Source organism: Pelobates fuscus, chromosome 6 (genome assembly GCF_036172605.1).
Source record: "Pelobates fuscus isolate aPelFus1 chromosome 6, aPelFus1.pri, whole genome shotgun sequence".
Taxonomy (NCBI): Eukaryota; Metazoa; Chordata; class Amphibia; order Anura; family Pelobatidae; genus Pelobates; species Pelobates fuscus.
In genome coordinates, this window is record NC_086322.1 from 267,226,000 (window position 1) to 267,242,994 (window position 16,995).

At 40.9% G+C, this 16,995-nt stretch overlaps 1 protein-coding gene across 3 annotated transcripts in view; it reads left to right on the plus strand.

The window, feature by feature from the left end:
• STAC2 (SH3 and cysteine rich domain 2) overlaps positions 1 to 16,995 on the plus strand; it is a 553,559-nt gene that overhangs the window by 25,081 nt on the left and 511,483 nt on the right. For 2 of the 3 annotated variants that reach the window (XM_063459104.1, XM_063459105.1), the window contains exons 7-11: positions 739 to 791; positions 887 to 990; positions 7,106 to 7,157; positions 9,045 to 9,182; positions 10,462 to 12,994. In XM_063459104.1, coding sequence (XP_063315174.1) covers positions 739 to 791; positions 887 to 990; positions 7,106 to 7,157; positions 9,045 to 9,182; positions 10,462 to 10,563 — 449 coding nt within the window. In that variant the 3' untranslated portion in view covers positions 10,564 to 12,994. Of the gene's footprint in view, positions 1 to 738; positions 792 to 886; positions 991 to 7,105; positions 7,158 to 9,044; positions 9,183 to 10,461; positions 12,995 to 16,995 lie in introns of those variants that run through there. The other variant, XR_010091276.1, reaches the window with a different exon arrangement.

Sequence of the window (16,995 nt, forward strand, 5' to 3'; positions counted from 1 at the left end):
CCTATTTATTTCTAAGCTTAAGTTTTTAGCCCTACCTCAATCCCAGCTTCTTCTATCGGCAAAAACTTTGTCTTAAAATGCTGTGAGGCTGATTTATGACCATGGGATCCAGACTTCTTATTTTTTATTTTATTTTACTGGACTTCTTATGATGCTCATGTGTTAAAATAAGAACACAGTTTTATGGCCCCGCAGAAACAGGAACATACATATTTGAGAACTAGTCTGTTATTGCTGATTTGATTCATATACCCTCTCATTAATGGCTATGCTTTGCATGTGTGTGTGCCCTCCACGTTCATCCACTCTGCTGCCACCTTTTTATTAGCCTTATCCCCTAATTATAAACCCTACTCAACCTTTATCCCGCATACTAATAATCCATTGCCACAACGTCTGCGTTTCTCTCAATTTTCTGTCTCTTCATCTTTTTATTCTCCTTCCTGTCTTTCTCCACCTTCCTTCCACCAGTCCATCCCCACAACCCCATGATTCCTGTGTCTTTCCCTATGTCACTATTCTTGTAGCTGTTCAGAAGCCAGCGTCCCCATACCCCCTAACAGTTGTGTCCTTCTCCCAGCTTCTTCAAACCTTGGATCTTTATCGTACAGATATTTCTCTCCATACTCCATACCTTTGTTTCTTATCTTCACAATTCCTGAAACAATCTTTTTAACCAAATTTTCAACACCTGGACTTGGTCTAATTTTCAGGTTTTCCTTTCTCCATCTCTTGCAGTGTTCTTAGCTGAAAATGAGATTGCGATATGTGAAGATGCTCGCAGTGTGACGGTAAGATATAGGAATACTATACTGTTCTTTAGGGTTCTGTGTAAGCTTCTGTCTACTTCGGTCTACTCTTATGTGTGTATTCCTATTGTCCTCAGAGCTTAGCATCTGTCAGCAGGATCCGGAAGGACATTTCACCCATGTACAGCTATGTGGCTCTCTATAAGTTTCTTCCCCAAGAGATCAACGACCTTCCACTTCAGTGAGTCTTTCCTATGTGCCATAATACCAATATAAGCAGTGCATTCTTATGACATGCCAACCTAACCAGTGTCCTGTACCTACGTACAAATCAAACCAGTGTCCTGTACCCATGTACAAATCTAACCAATGGTCAGTACCCACATCTCACACCACCATCCTGCACCAAGTATTGATCTAAACCATATCCTCTAATGATGTATCAATCTAACAAACACACTTTAAGATTCAGGGTAGACTGCTGTATAGGTAAATTGATGTACCAGTCTAACCAGGATCCTGTTCTAAAATACCAATCTAACCTATACACTCATCTAATCTATCAGGACTCAGTACATATATATCAATCTTACCTATGTGGCATACCTACGTTAATCTAACCTGGCTGCATCCCATACCTATATACTAGGCTAACTGTACCTATATACAAATCTAGCCAAGATCTGTACTTATATACACCAATCGAACCAGCACCTTGCTCCACATAATCTCTATGGAATTCTGTACCTATATCCTAAAAGAACCAGCACCATGTACCTACCTATATGCCTAGCTTACCAAACTCCATCTATTTATGAATTACAATTTTGACGTCTACCCATCATCTAATTTTACCTACAAATTCAACATATTGCTTCTATCTTAATACAAATCTATTATTCTGTTGACTAAACTAAATTTGGGAGGAAGCAGAGGAAATAAGAACCCGGAATGTTTGAGGTTGAGGGATATAAGGAAAAAAAGATGAAGACAGATGTCGTGGGAAAAATTGGTTGGTTAATCATGGGAAAGAAGAACAAGAGGGAAACAAAAAAATAAAAATAAATTTAGAAAGAGGTTTAAAAGGCATAAAAAAGTGTATTTGCACAGAACGGTATAGAATTGTATAGAACTTGTTTTGGCGGTGTTGAACAATGTGTTTAGCAGAAGGATGTGCATTAAGGTATTAGGTTGAAGAAGAAGTGAAAGTGTCTCTTTCTTTACTTTTATCCCTCTGATCTCTAATCTTCCCTTGCTCTGGAGACAGATTGATTATCTCCACCGTGTTTCATGTATGAGAAGAGCGTAGCTCCTACCTCTGTTTCTTTTTCAGACACTGACCTGGTCTAATCTCCAATTTGTAGAAAACTGGTAAATCTCTTCTCCTCTTGGCATTGCTTACAGAGAGGCATTGCTCAGAGTACTCCGAGATCTTGGAAGGACAATGTGTTGGGTTCCAAATGTATTTGTAATTGCATTTACCTTATGTACTGCAGGACCGTAATTATCTGTCTCATAAGTTGCTCAATGGACACATAGCTCTGAGAATGGAGAGCAGATACCAGCGAGGTGTCTAACAATCAGGGATAGCAAACAAGTTTGTCATTACACAGACAGATGTTTATTATAATTTAAAGACACATTACTGTGTTATTGCTGTGGAGCTCTGTTAAACATTTAGACACACCAACAATATCGAGCTCTTGGATAAGGGGAACATTAGGATAGAAAAGAGGGACAGAGGGGAATGGGTTTAAAATAGGGACTGCCCCTCCTAAATAGGGACACTTGGAAGGTATGGTACATAATGTTGTACCAGACACATTTTTAAGATTACATTGAGTGCAATAAAAAAAAAAAAAGGAATGTTACATAGGTAGCGGATAAGGGGGAAGGAGACCTAACAGATTAATTTATTTAAAAAACTCATGTACTCATTTAAATATAAAGGTCATGTAGCTGTAATTAAATAAAGAAAAAATAAATAAAAGCGTGCAAATTAAAATGAAAGAGCTGCAAATCAATTTAAATGACAGTTAGTTATAGGAAACATGGATGGTGCTACTACACATGACCGGGTTGTTCATTTAACATGATATAGCAGTTTAGAAGAGATGTATCATAACAGTGGAAGGCCTTGATATTGCCTGTCTAATTATAGCCTTGCCTGCTAATGTTTGACTGCAACTCGTAATTCTTTGCAGTAAATACTAGGCCAATATTTATTTAAGCATAGAATAAATTTTGGGTTTATTCTTGATTCAATTCTACTGCAAATAATTATTTTAAAAAAATAAATAAATCCTGACTGTATTTCATTTCTGAAGTTTGGGCTTTTTTACCTACAGCAGAAGGATAAGTAAGAAAGAGGTGATCTTTGGTCAAAAGGCAATTCTTCTTGGTTCGTCAGGAGAGCTGCTAATTGTACATTGTTATTTAATGGAGAAGAACTGAGGATTTCTCACCTCTTGTCCCCTTTCAGCTGAGCCTCAAGGCTTGGCCTGGTGTTCTCTCTGAATCCTAGATTAGTGTTCTATCTTTGAACTTGGTGTCCTTAAGGAGGTGAGGAGCAGAATGTGACTGATGCTCTTGCAATTCTAGTCAGCCTCTGAAACAGTGCAGGATTTAGTATACGTTGAATGAGATGATTAATTGCGTCTACATTGTTTCCATTTAACGTTTGTGGCTTTTAACGTAAACAAGTGGTAGAATAATTGATGTGCAGCTTATGCCATGTGTCTGCACACTTGAAACAAATGTTCCAGCTTTTATGTTTCTGCTGTAGACTTGAGCATATGGCTTCTTTGGAAATCCGTGGTTTGAGATTAGAAGAAGCAAAAATGCAAGCGGAGATTTTCAGATCATTGAACATATTTTAGCTGGGTTACAATGGATGGATGCAGAGGATTTAACTATTAATTACTGAAGAATTGCAGAAATAAGTAGATCAGAGGGGTGGTGGTATATTTGGACAAGTCTCCATACCTACGAAAATATTAAATATGCAGGGTCAACAATGTTGGGGCAAAGTCAAACGTTACCGTTCATAAGTGTTAAGATCACCAGAATTCACCCATGAATTGTTTAAATGTGTGAAAGAAAACATTTTTTCCCCCCAACTTGTTAATTGTGAGATAATGGCCCAGTTCCTTTGTCACTTGCAAACAATTCACAACCTTAATACTAGAAGAGTAACATTGTAAAGGAGATCTGTATTTCACTTATTGCACAAAAACCCAATATAATTATGATAAACATTTATTTGGAGAGTACCAAAGTACTCCAATGTGTTAACTTCGGTTGTGATTACACTCAAGTGCCAGTACTTGCTGGGTTCTGAACTTCGGTCAGTATTGTGTGAGAGTTTTCAACATGATCACAATCCACAAATTAGGGCTTAAAACCGCGACTAACTCTTGTCATGATTAGTCACACAATCTCAAGGTTGCATAAACCAACCATGCATGAGTTCTAAGAAACAAATAGCGATTGTACAGGCTTTGCGATTACATCACGTGTTGAAGGTTATTGGCAATAATGACAACATTGATAATCTATGTGTGTTTCATTAAGGTAGTGTACAGTGAATTTGTATTTGTTGTGTCATCAAGTTCTCTAAATTGATTGTACAGAAATCGTTTGTATGTGTTTGGTGAACTTGCTTGTAAATGTCATCAATTCAAAATTTATGATAATTATTCTGCTTATGTGCTGAGTTGAGTGTTCGTCTTCTGGGTTTTAGATAAAATTAAAACGGTTTTCAGTAATTTATCATGTACGTTTTGCTGTTGCATAGGATATGGGTACAATGGTTCCATTAGAGGTTTACAAAATCTTCAGAATGACTGATTGCTTAAAGGGGTTCTCCGGTTGCTGTATTAACTTAATCAGAATGCAGTTGTTATGGTCCGCAGAGGTCTCAAACACTGGCTTATCGCAACAAATTGTCTAACCCCAAAGTCTTCAGTCCAGTGCCCATTAGCTCTGCCCCTGAATGTCCTTTCTTCATCCAAGGCTTCAAACATGAACTTTCGGGCTGGGTGCTGCTGGAGGCTCAGAGCGTTTCTCACTTTAGTTAAGACATTGGAGTACTTTGGTGCAATCCAAATAAACATTTATCATAATATGATTGGGTTAGCAACACTCAGGACCACCTTGCACCATAACTTCATGTTAATGAAGTTGTTATGGTGCCAGTAGTATCCCTTTTAGCTTGAGTAGTTGACTAGTGTAAAGCATAGGTCACTTTTTTGTGAAACAATTACGGCAATCAAGTTGTTAAAAAAAATACCAGAATACATTGATGGACCCATAAGCATTTAGTCTAGAGGAGAATAGATCAGGAAAAACGAGAAGATGCAGAGCCGTAGTAGAGTACTTATACTGTGATATAGGAACGCTATGCTGCCTAACCTTTAGTTGTAAAACCGACAAACTCGGCTAAACCCTTCAAGGGGATTAATGATTTGAATACTTTATGACCTAGTGCTTGAAGAACCTACGACATCATGGAATATTCTACAAATTTAGAATGTGACAGTTCTACATAGCTTTTTTTTTTTCTTCTTAAAAACAGTAACAAATTATATGTTGGAAAAAAGATACTAGATTGTTATGATGGTATAGACAGTTACTGGTCCTTAGTCATTAATCAGGCCTTTTGCATAGCTCTCTTACATCTCTTTTAAACTCCAGTGATCTGGAGAGCCGTATTGATTAAATGTGACCGTTGATGCCTGTGGAATGACTCCTATGTGGTAAATTGATGCACGAAATGAAAAAATATCGACCAATTTGGTCAAGTTTGAAATTCACAAATTCTGCTGGTTTCCTCCAATTTGGCTGTATTAACCTAAATTTTATAGTTTAGTTGTCAGTTCAGTGCAACACCAATGAATGAATAAAACCTCAAATCATAGATTATATTGTTTTATAGTTTTCTTTTGTCGAACATTCCAATAACTGTGATGGAGGTTTTAGATTGCCATCACTTGAATTAGCAAGAGAGATATATAACAAACACATTACACATCTTTAAGTCAGGGTAGACCTTAAAGATATTTCATCTCAGCTCCATAAAGAACAATAAAAAACCTCATCTCGCTCTCGCCTACCTTCTACTGAGAGACAAAAATAAAGCTCATTAATATAGACAGGTGCACAAGAAGGGGGTAAATTGCTCTCTCTCGTAATTCCGCAAAATTCTTTCTGCAGTGTATGGATCATTCGGGGCTCTGCATTCATGCATAACAGACTTGGAATGTTCGGCATTCCAAACATTTCATGGGTACCAGTTATCTATAATGATCGCTGGCTGGCTGAAGATGTGGAGTTCTCATAAAACATTACAATCTAGAACCACTTAGAGCAATTAGAAAGTGAATAGGGAATTAGAGCTGCTTGCTGAGGTATAAAAGGATAAGTCACATGAGAGCAGACATCAAGATGAGAAATGTACGTAATGTGTTATAGAGTTTTTGATGACCCTATGGGATATATATGTATGAAGAATTATTCTGGGGCAAAGTTGTAAAAATGGAGCAATCCCCGTGGAAACCGATGGAATGTTCCAGCTGATTAATCAACAATTAGAACTTAATCCCAGATTTGTCCTTTATAAAGAACACGGCGGGAGCTGATGGATGTAGATTTGGTTTATTATCCTCCTAATCCTGCAGTTTAGAGAAAATCAGAGAGGCACTAACCCGTAATCATAGCTTTGTGGATACAAAAACTAATCAGAGACACACGTAAAACAAACCATGCCTACTAATAGACTTAATGTCCTCCGTACTGCGTGCAAGCCTAAGTCCCTTACGTCCTTTACCACCGCACACACTCAGGGCACAAAAATACTATCAACCATCGTTTTCAAACACCCACCTATTCCCTGTGGGAGAAGGGAGCTCATTATTAAGAAATATAAGGAACACTCAAAGAATGTGTTTATTAAGGCTGTTCGCAATGTACATTGTTTCGTTACATGTTATGTTTTGGCATCGTCAATTACTTCTACACTGGATATCTCAGTTGCCACACATCTATATCATTATTTTTGATGATTGTACATTACACTGTGGCTTTCACAGATTTCAATAAAATTAAAAATACAGAACTTAGGAAAATAAACAAAAAACAAAACAAAAACTAGTGTCATCTATTCATGGTTGCTCCACATAACATTATGACGATTACCAAGTACTGACAAACCAGTATGACTGGCACCATGGTTAACAAGAGCAAGAATATATCTCTAATGCTTCTTTCATTCTTCTCCATCTCGTTTCTGTCTCTTACTCTACTCTTCCTCTTCTCACCCTCCTTTCTTCCGGCTTCCCTCCCTCTCGCCCCCACAGGCCTGGTGACAGAGTTATGGTGATGGATGATTCTAATGAGGATTGGTGGAAGGTAAGAAATCAGACTTTACAGTCCCAGTGTATAAGGCTGCCAGGTGAAGGCTGAAGATGAAGACAGAAGAGGGGGAAGGGATTATTTACTGCAAAGGAGGGGGGGGGGAGAAGGAAGAGAAGGAAAGAAGAAAACTAGATTTTCTTTACAGCCAAGCTACTGTTCCCTTGTGCCCTTATACCTGTTTGTCCTTTTTTTATCCGTTATAAATGCTGCCTACATTGCTGGAGAGTGGGAGACTACATAAAGAATAGAAACAGTGTGAAAATGATGGGGATGTTCTACAATAAAAAGAAAATGATGGTGGGAGGGAGAAGATGTTTTTCTTTTTTATCTCTGTATTTTCGTTGGGATATAATTCTGAGTTGATCTTACGTTATGACTGACCCTTCCACCCCCCACCATCCTTCTCCTTGCCAACCCATCCATGCACATGGCATTGTTGCTGATTATCATGGTGTGACCTCACATCTACCCACACACAGGAGGGCACAAGCAGGCACAGAGGGAGGTCAGAGAAAGATGAGATGTTATTGTTAACAAGTGGAATGGGAATATAATGAGATCTGAGGGGGAGACAAATGCATTTTAGGGGGTGGTGGAGTTCATAGAAACCGAAGGAACGCGATAGAGATACATTGTGAAGAAAGTTCTGTATGTAGGGAAGAAATTTCTATTCTGTAGCAAATCCACATTTAGCAGAAATGAGTTAAAGATGGTCCTGCTCATATATGAATCTTAATATAGATCAGTAAATCAAAGTTAGACTGAACATGCAGACGGAAAACGACTAATCGTGATTGAACGAGGGATGTGCCATTATGAAGAATTAAACTGTCTTCCCTGCCACCCATTTAGATATCTGTCAGAACTGGTTAATGGACATATTGATCTGCTTTTGCCTATTACGGAGTGCCATCCTTACATATTTTAAAGGAAGCAGGCGATCTGTATTTACAGTAATCAGATGCAGTAGAGATGGGGAAATAAAACAAAGAGTATGAAGAAGAGAGGTCACATGGAGAATAGTGGGGCAAAGGGAGGGGAGTTCTAAACTTAACTGGCAAATATATGATGGAAAGGGGAAGACCCACTAAGATCTCCTTAATCTGTTATTGTTGATTTGGTTTAGATAAATATTTATGTTCAGATATTTTTTTGTAATTAGTTTTTTATATTTTTAGTGAATTTATGCATATTTAATAAATGTTTTATTTAAAAAAACAATTTTTAAGGTAAATAAATATCCAGGATGCACGTGTTAGTAATTAAATGTGCTATTATTGCAATAGACAACAGGATTGGATATATGCAATGGGGGGGAAAAAAAAAACCACCCCCACTAAAAAAATTAAAATACAAAAAACTTTCAAGCTCACAGTGCAAATAAAAATAAAAAACAACAACAATAGATCAAAAATAAAATATAACAATGTTCTATTTAAGATAGAGGGCCCCACGACCCCCCCATTAGGACACGTAAACAGACAACACAAACAATGAGGTTGAACATACGACCCCGAACGAAAAACGGTCCTCAATTGACGGTATAGAACACGACAACAAAACCAAAATGCCAGATTTGTATGCAAACAATTCAATGTCGTACCCTATTATTGTTGTTATTCAAATAACCAATTTATTTTTTCTGTACAAACGTTCATATGATATTTGAAAATGAAAAATAAAGAATCTTTAAAAAAAAAAAAAAAAAAAAAAAGATAGAGGGCCAATGTGTAAAATATAGTTTGCACAAAAAAAAACTGCAATTACTAACTGGCCACAATTTAACCTGCAGCAAGGATGAGAGTGCTGAATATGTCTTGAGATGACCCTCCCAACCCCTTTCTCTTATTTTTTTTTTTTTTGTTTCCCTCTTCAACACAGGGAAAATGTGGAGATCGAACTGGGTTCTTTCCTGCGAACTTTGTGCAAAGAGTGCGATTAGGAGAAAGTGTGTGGAGGAGCACAAAGACCTTTCAAGGAGTCAAGGAGCAGGGTCAGCTATGTCTCAAAGAGGGGCAGGTAGGTGACACTGCGGAATCCACAATGCCATAGATCTATATTGCATGAGACTAATTTTGACCATCTGGGAGGCCAGAGTTTGAGGTGCCTGTTCTAGTTCCTTGTTTCAATATACACAGTGAATCATTTACTGGGGTAAGATGGACAGCATAGGATAAATATGAAACACATTTACCTCCTCATCACCTTTGATGCAGACATTATCCCATGATGCGCCAGGCACACTCATTTACAGGGTTTCTGCTTTAAAAGTGCCCTTACAGTGCTTGAGCGCTTGGCGGTAAATGTAATCTGCATATTATGCCAAGGCTGTGCCTTAAGTACTAGCTTACAGTGTGAAAAAAAACAAACAGCTGGCTATTGGATAGTGCAAAAAGTCACATTTGATAGTTCCCCAATACAGTTCTCTAGACTATAAGCCAGGGGTTCTCAAACTGTGACCCTCCAGCTGTTGCTGAACTACAACTCCCATGATTCTTTGAATTACATAAATAGCCAGAGAATCATGGGAGTTATAGTTCAGCAACATCTGGAGGGCAGGAGTTTGAGGACCCCTGCTATAAGCTAATTTGTAATATTGTAAAACACTGTGGAATAAGTTGCATCTATATAAATGCCAAATATAATAATAATAAAGTTAAATCAAGTCAATCTAAAGTTATTTTGTCCTTAAAGATGCACGCTAAGCACCATAACCACTACAGCTACAGCTAATTTTGCTGGTGAATCTTTATGTAATCCTTTTACATAAAACTGCGCGCATACCACTTCACAAAAAAGAAAACTGTGCTCTCTCAGGCGATCCTCTGTAGCTGCTCAACTAATGAAAAAGATTCATCACCCATACAAAGTTGCCCATGATTACATAATTATCAGAATAAATGCACATTGGTCGAGATTTGGATGCTAAGTTACAATGGTTATGGTGCTATGATTGCCCCCATTTTCCTTCTCACTCCCACCTATTTACACTGAGATTGACATCTAATCTCCCCCCCCCTCTCACCGAGGATAAAACAACCTCTGGCTCTCCATTCGTACAATACTTATTCATTGCTAGGTTGGCTGAGCATTATGAGAGTTAGATTTTGCTGGCACTCAGTGCTATACGTTACCTTTGATTTTTTTTAATAGATATCAGTAGATAGCTACTGGTCTTTTAATATCTGCATGCATCTGCCCCCTCATTTAATTCCCCTCTAAAGATCTGAATTTTTCTCTCTCTCACCCTCCCCAACCAGATCTGTGTCTCCTGTCTTATTCATGTCTTTCTCCGCAGATCTGCGTGGGTGTTGGAAAGTCAGAGTCTGACGGCTATATTAGAGTGGCCAGTGGAAAGAAGAAAGGCTTGGTACCCCAAGACTACTTGACAGAGATCTGACTCTCCCTTGACAGAGAGTAACCCCCTCTCCTGGAAAAAGAGACACTAAGCCCTCTGAGGTTAACTGGGCTCAGAGATTCAAAGAACCATATGTGAAAAAAGCAATAAGGCACTCGGGCTTTACAGACAGAACAAGAGGTGGTAACATTTGGAAAACCCAACTTGTTCCTGGGTGCCTTGTAACCTAGGCAACGTCAACACATTGGAATGCCTTTAAATGCTGCACAAAGCCTCCTCTTCCCTGTATATACCTTTACTAATATATAATAACGTGTATTTTGCAATATGTCCACCAGGTGTCTGTGACAACATCACTCAGGGCCAACTCTTCAGGGAAAGCCGCTCAGTGACCTCATACCAGGGCTGCTATGTCACCAGCACCAGCCCTAGATTAACCCTATCCTATAAAACAATATTGCTCATTTAGTGTTACAGAAATTAAACCTCCATCTTAGGAGTTGGGTTACCGTCACAGTCACCATCCATTACATCACATTGTTTGCCATGCACAAATAATATGGCTATTATAATATATATCTATATATCTTAAGGTTAAGGCCAATCAGATATGCCGAGCACAGTGTACAGGGCTGCATTAAAATGCAAGTCATTCTGGGTGATGACTCATTTATAAGTATCATTACGTGTAAATCTGATTACCTTAACACGTGGGTAGTGGACATTGAAACGACCAGGGAGGGTGATAATAAAAACAAAACAAAAACTGACGGAGTATTATAAAATAACTCAATTTAAATGCGTCGGTATAAAAACGAACACTTTCTCCAGTGCAGCCATTTTGATTCATTTGGCTATTACTGTAATCATTCTGTTGTGTGTAGATAGTTTTATTAGAGAATGTGAGGAAACTATGTGATAGATTGGAAAGGGAGTATACAGACTGGATCATCAACTAGTGAGGATGGCCAGAATTTTAAGAAAGTTCGAGTATAAAATTAGTATAAAAGTATAGCAAATTAAAGGGTTACTCCAGGCGCAATAACCACTTCAGTGATTTGAAGTGGTTATGGTGACGGGAGTCTGTATGTGCAGCTTTTTTCGATATGAAACATTGCACATACTGGAGTTTTACCCCTGTGGTCCTGTAGGTATAACTCCAACACAAGCAGTGCCATTGGGGAACCATTAGCCAGCCCAAAACAAGAGTTCTAATGCCAATTCTGTGTATTTAAAACATACATAGAATTGCCATCTTTGAATGAATTGGCCGTCAGGATAGACTTCCAGCTTCTGCAGAAGAAGGGTGTCAAGAACGGCTAGAGAGTAGTCCAGCGGTGACCCATTGCAAAACTGTATTCACCTTTATCAAGAAACAGAGCCAGGGTACTCCTGGCACCATAACCACTACAGCATGCTTGGCGTAACCCTTTTACAATACATGTTATACAATACATGTAAAATAGTGAGAGTAATATACCAGCAGGGTGAGAGTAGGGTCGGTAATAAACTAAAATGCAATTAAATAGAATTTAATTGCAGAGTGAGAGAAGAGGGTGGAACGATTCTGCATTTACCAATAATGACCTCACTCCGATCTTGCATCTTAATTTACCTTGTTGCCTGACTCACCATAATACATATCTCACTATAGATGTATATATATATACACACACACGTACTTAAAAATAATCTGTGTATATGTCCACCCCCACATTTCAGCAAGCACACCATTCTAGATGACACATAAAGAGGATTAATCATTGCTCAACCATACCATGCAGAGCCGTATACTGTAAGATTTTGGCAGTGAAGTCAGTTACACCATTTCATTTTTAACCAATTAAGTGCATCTCTTGTCTTCCTCTCCCGCCAACCTTCTTTCCCAAAATAAGCTATCTCTACTGTTATCATTTCTTCGCCACATTCTTGTTTCTTCCCTCTTTTTTTTTTTACCTGTCCCACTACTACATTTTTTCTCATACTGATACTTCTCCTGGCAATGCCAGTCTCTCCTTAAATTTCCGTACTCGCCGATCTCCCTCTGCCACTTTTTCGCTCTCCTTTTTCTCCCCTCCTTGCTCTCTCTCAATCCGCTCTGCTGCTCATATTCATTCCGCTCCATTTCTCAGTCTTGTCCTCAGGGCCCGTTCTGCTTTTTAATGGTATGTTTTATTCTGCCCGCACTGCACTGTTTAGCAGCACCAAGTATATTTACCCCTTCTCCAGTCTTCCTTTGTAGCTGTACTCCTGAGTATCACTGCCGACCACTCCTTCCAGAGGAACAGACAGCAGTTAGAAGTTATCTGTGCGGTGGAGACTTTGGGTAGACTCGTTATTACTGTAACCTAATGCATGGGATTGAAATTATGTTTCCTAAAGAGCAATAACTATCTCAGTATGGGCAATAATCTGTTCAATAAACTTACTAGTCACCTTGGACGCTGTAACAATAAAGTGTTAATGCCCCATACTTGGTTTTCCAGTGGTGCTTTCTTTCAATTGATTTGGAAGAGATTGGTAAAACTCGATTATGGAGTAGACTGGAAAGTGTATTCATAGAGATAACCCAAAGGAGTTAACAATGTCTGTGTCATAATTACAAAAACAATATTCAGGTAGAGCAGTATTATGGAGTGCATAGTGTGGGAGTAATGTTCAGGTAGAACAGGGTTATGGGTTGCACAGTGTTGGAGTAGGCTAAAGGTAGAGCAGTATTATGGGGTGCTCAGGGTGGTAGTGTTAAGATAGAGCAGTGTTATGGGATGCACAGGGTGGAAGTAATGTTACTAAAGAGCAGAGTTATAGGGTGCACAGTGTGGGAGTAGAGTTCAGGTAGAGAAGTGTTATGGGGTACACAATGTGGGAGTAATGTTCAGGTAGATCAGTGTTATGGGGTGCACAGGGTGAAAGATAAGTTAGAATAGAGCAGAATTATAGGGTGCACAGTGTGGGAGTATTATTCAGGAAGAATAGTATGGTGGGGTGCATAATGTGGGAGTAATGTTCAGGTAGAGCTGAGTTATGGGGTGCACAGTATGGCAGTAGTGTTCAGGTAGAGCCGTGTTATGGGGTGTATATTGTGTGAGTAATGTTCAGGTAGAGCAGTGTTATGGGGTACACAGGGTGAAAGAGAAGTTAGAATAGAGCAGAGTTATGGGGTCCACAGTGTGGGAGTAGTGTTCAGGTAGAGAAGTGTTAAGAGGTACACAAAGTGGGAGTAATGTTCAGGTAGAGCAGTGTTATGCAGTGCACTGGGTGGCAGTAGTATTCAGGTAGAGCAGTATTAGGGGGTGCACAGTGTGAGAGTAGGTTTAAGGTAGAGCAGAGCTATGGGGTGCACAGTGTGGGAGTACTGTTCAGATAGAGCAGTGTTATGGGGTGCACAGTGTGGAAGTAGTGTTCAGGTAGAGCAGTGTTATTGGGTGCACAGTGTGGAACTAATGTTCAAGTAGAGCAGTGTTATGGGGTGTACTGTGTGGGAGTAACGTTCAGATAGAGCAGTGTTATGGGGTGCACAGTGTGGGAGCAGTGTTCAGGTAGAAAAGTGTTATGGGTTGCACAGTGTGGGAGTAGGTTTAAGGTAGACCAGTATTATGGGGTGCACATGGTGGTAGAAGTGTTAAGGTAGATCAGAATAATGGGGTGCACAGTGTGGGAGTAATGTTCAGGTAGAGCAGAGTTATGGGGTGCACAGTGTGGCAGAAGTGTTCATGTAGAGCAGTGTTATGGGGTGCACAGGGTGGAAGTAATATTACATTAGAGCAGAATTATGGGATGCACAGTGTGGGAGTAATGTTAAGGTAGAGCAGTGTTATGTGGTGCACTGTGTGGCAGTAGGATTCAGGTAGAGTAGTGTTCTGGGGTGCACAGTGTGGGAGTAGGTTTAAGGTAAAGCAGTATTGTGGGGTGCATAGTGTGGGAGTAATGTTCAGGTAGAGCAGAGTTATGGGGTGCATAGTGTGGGAGTAATGTTCAGGTAGAGCAGTGTTATGGGGTGCAGAGTGTGGTAGTAGGTTTAAGGTAGATCAGTATTGTGGGGTGCATAGTGTGGGAGCAATGTTCAGGTAGAGCAGAGTTATGGGGTGCACAGTGTGGCAGTAGTGTTCAGGTAGAGCAGTGTTATGGGGTGCACAGTGTGGGAGTAATATTCAGGTAAAGCAGTGTTATGGCATGCACAGTGTGGGAGTAATGTTCAGATAGAGCAGTGTTATGTGGTGCATAGTGTGATAGTAGTGTTCAGGTAGGACAGTATTATGGGGTGCACAGTGTGGGAGAAGTGTTTAGGTAGAGCAATGTTATGGGGTGCATAGTGTGGGAGTAATGTTTAGGTAGAGCAGTGTTATGGGGTGCACAGGGTGGTAGTAGTGTTCAGGTAGAGCAGAGTTATGGGGTGCACAGTGTGGGAGTAATGTTCAGATAGAGCAGTGTTATTGGGTGCACAGTATGGGATTAATATTCAGGTTTAGCAGTGTTATTGGGTGCACAGTGTGGGAGTAATGTTCAGGTAGAGCAGTGGCATGTGGTGCACATTGTGGCAGTAGTGTTCAGGTAGAGCAGTCCTATGGGATGCACAGTGTGGGAGTAATGTTCAGATAGAACAGGGTTATGGGTTGCACAGTGTGAGAGTAGTTTTAAGGTAGAGCAGTATTATGGGGTGCACAGGGTGGTAATAGTGTTAAGGTAGAGTAGAGTTATGGGGTGCACAGTGTAGAAGTAGTATTCAAGTAGAGCAGTAAAGCCCAGGGTGGTAGTAGTGTTCAGGTAGACCAGAGCTATGGGGTGCACAGTGTGGGAGTAATGTTCAGATAGAGCAGTGCTTTTGGGTGCACAGTATGGGAGTAATGTTCAAGTAGAGCAGTTTTATGGAAAGCACAGGGTCGTAGTAATGTTCAGGTAGAGCAGAGTTATGGGGTGCACAGTGTGGGAGTCATGTTCAGATAGAGCAATGTTATGGGGTGCACAGTGTGGGAGTGTCACGGTAATATACCCCAACATGCAGGAATAGTTCAACAGTCAGGAGACAAGAAACAGAGTTCGTCTTACCGGACCTTAGAATGGCCGGACTAGGACGAGAGAAAGACAGAGTCAGAACAAGCCGAGGTCAAGGGAACTGAGAGACAGCGTAACGTAGAACAAGCCGAGGACTGGTACACAGAGGACAAAACAGCGGATAAGCAAGCAAGGATAAGGAGAGAGCGGAGTCAGGAACAAAGCCAAGGTCAAGCACCAAAAAACCAACTGAACGATACAAGCACTAAAGGGAACTGGACAGAAACCACGATAGGGCAAGGAGCAAGGGAAACAGGTGAGTATAAATACCCTAAGGTTCACTTTGATTGGCCCCTGTCATATCCACGCCCCCAAAACGTGAGTGTATGGGGAATGTGGCCTGACAGGGGCCAATGGGAGACTGATTCTAATTTAGTCTCCCACTGTCCCTTTAAGAGCGCGCCCGAGACGCGCGGCGCGCTCTTAGTGTCGGGCGGGACACGTGACCGCTTCTCGCGGTCACTGCCCGCCTGACTGATCTTATCGTTGGCTGAGCCGCGCGCGGCTCGTGCAGGAGCAGGACCGCGCGCGGCGAGAAGAGAGGACCCCGGCCGGCCCCTGGAGAGGGTAAGTACCGCTACAGTACCCCCCCCTGAAGACACGCCCACCGGGCGGGGAGGAGCAGGCCTGGCAGGAAAACGAGCGTGGAAAGAACGCACAAGGCGAGGAGCGTGAACAGCGTCAGCGGAAATCCAACTGCGTTCCTCAGACCCATAGCCCTTCCAATGTACCAGATATTGGAGGCGACCCCGAAGCAAACGAGAGTCAATTACAGCCGCCACTTCAAACTCCTCATGGCCCTCCACAGAAACCGGAGGAGGAGGAGGGACATGCCGAGTATAACGGTTGCACAGGAGGGGTTTTAACAAGGAGGTATGAAACACGTTAGGAATGCGTAAATTTTTTGGAAGATCCAATGCATACGAGACAGGATTAACCACATGCAAGATACGAAAAGGACCAATAAAACGAGGGGCCAACTTCATAGAAGGCACACGAAGACGAATATTGCGAGTAGAAAGCCAAACCCGGTCTCCCACAGCATAGGATGGAGCCGCCCTGCGATGCTTGTCTGCCTGAACCTTCTGGCGAGCAGCTGAGGCCACCAAAGAACACTGAACCTGCTCCCAAGTATTACGTAGACTAGCCAAATGTTCGTCCAGAGCTGGCATGCCCTGTAAGGAGAATGCAGCTGGAAGAACCACGGGATGCCGGCCATAAACAACGTAAAAAGGGCTGTTAGCGGAGGATTCATGAGCAGCATTATTACGAGCAAACTCAGCCCAAGGAAGAAGGTCAGCCCAATTGTTCTGATGGTGGGACACGAAACAACGAAGATACTGCTCTAGAGATTGGTTGGCACGTTCAGCAGCTCCATTAGACTGGGGGTGGTAGGCTGAAGAAAACGAGAGGGAGATACCC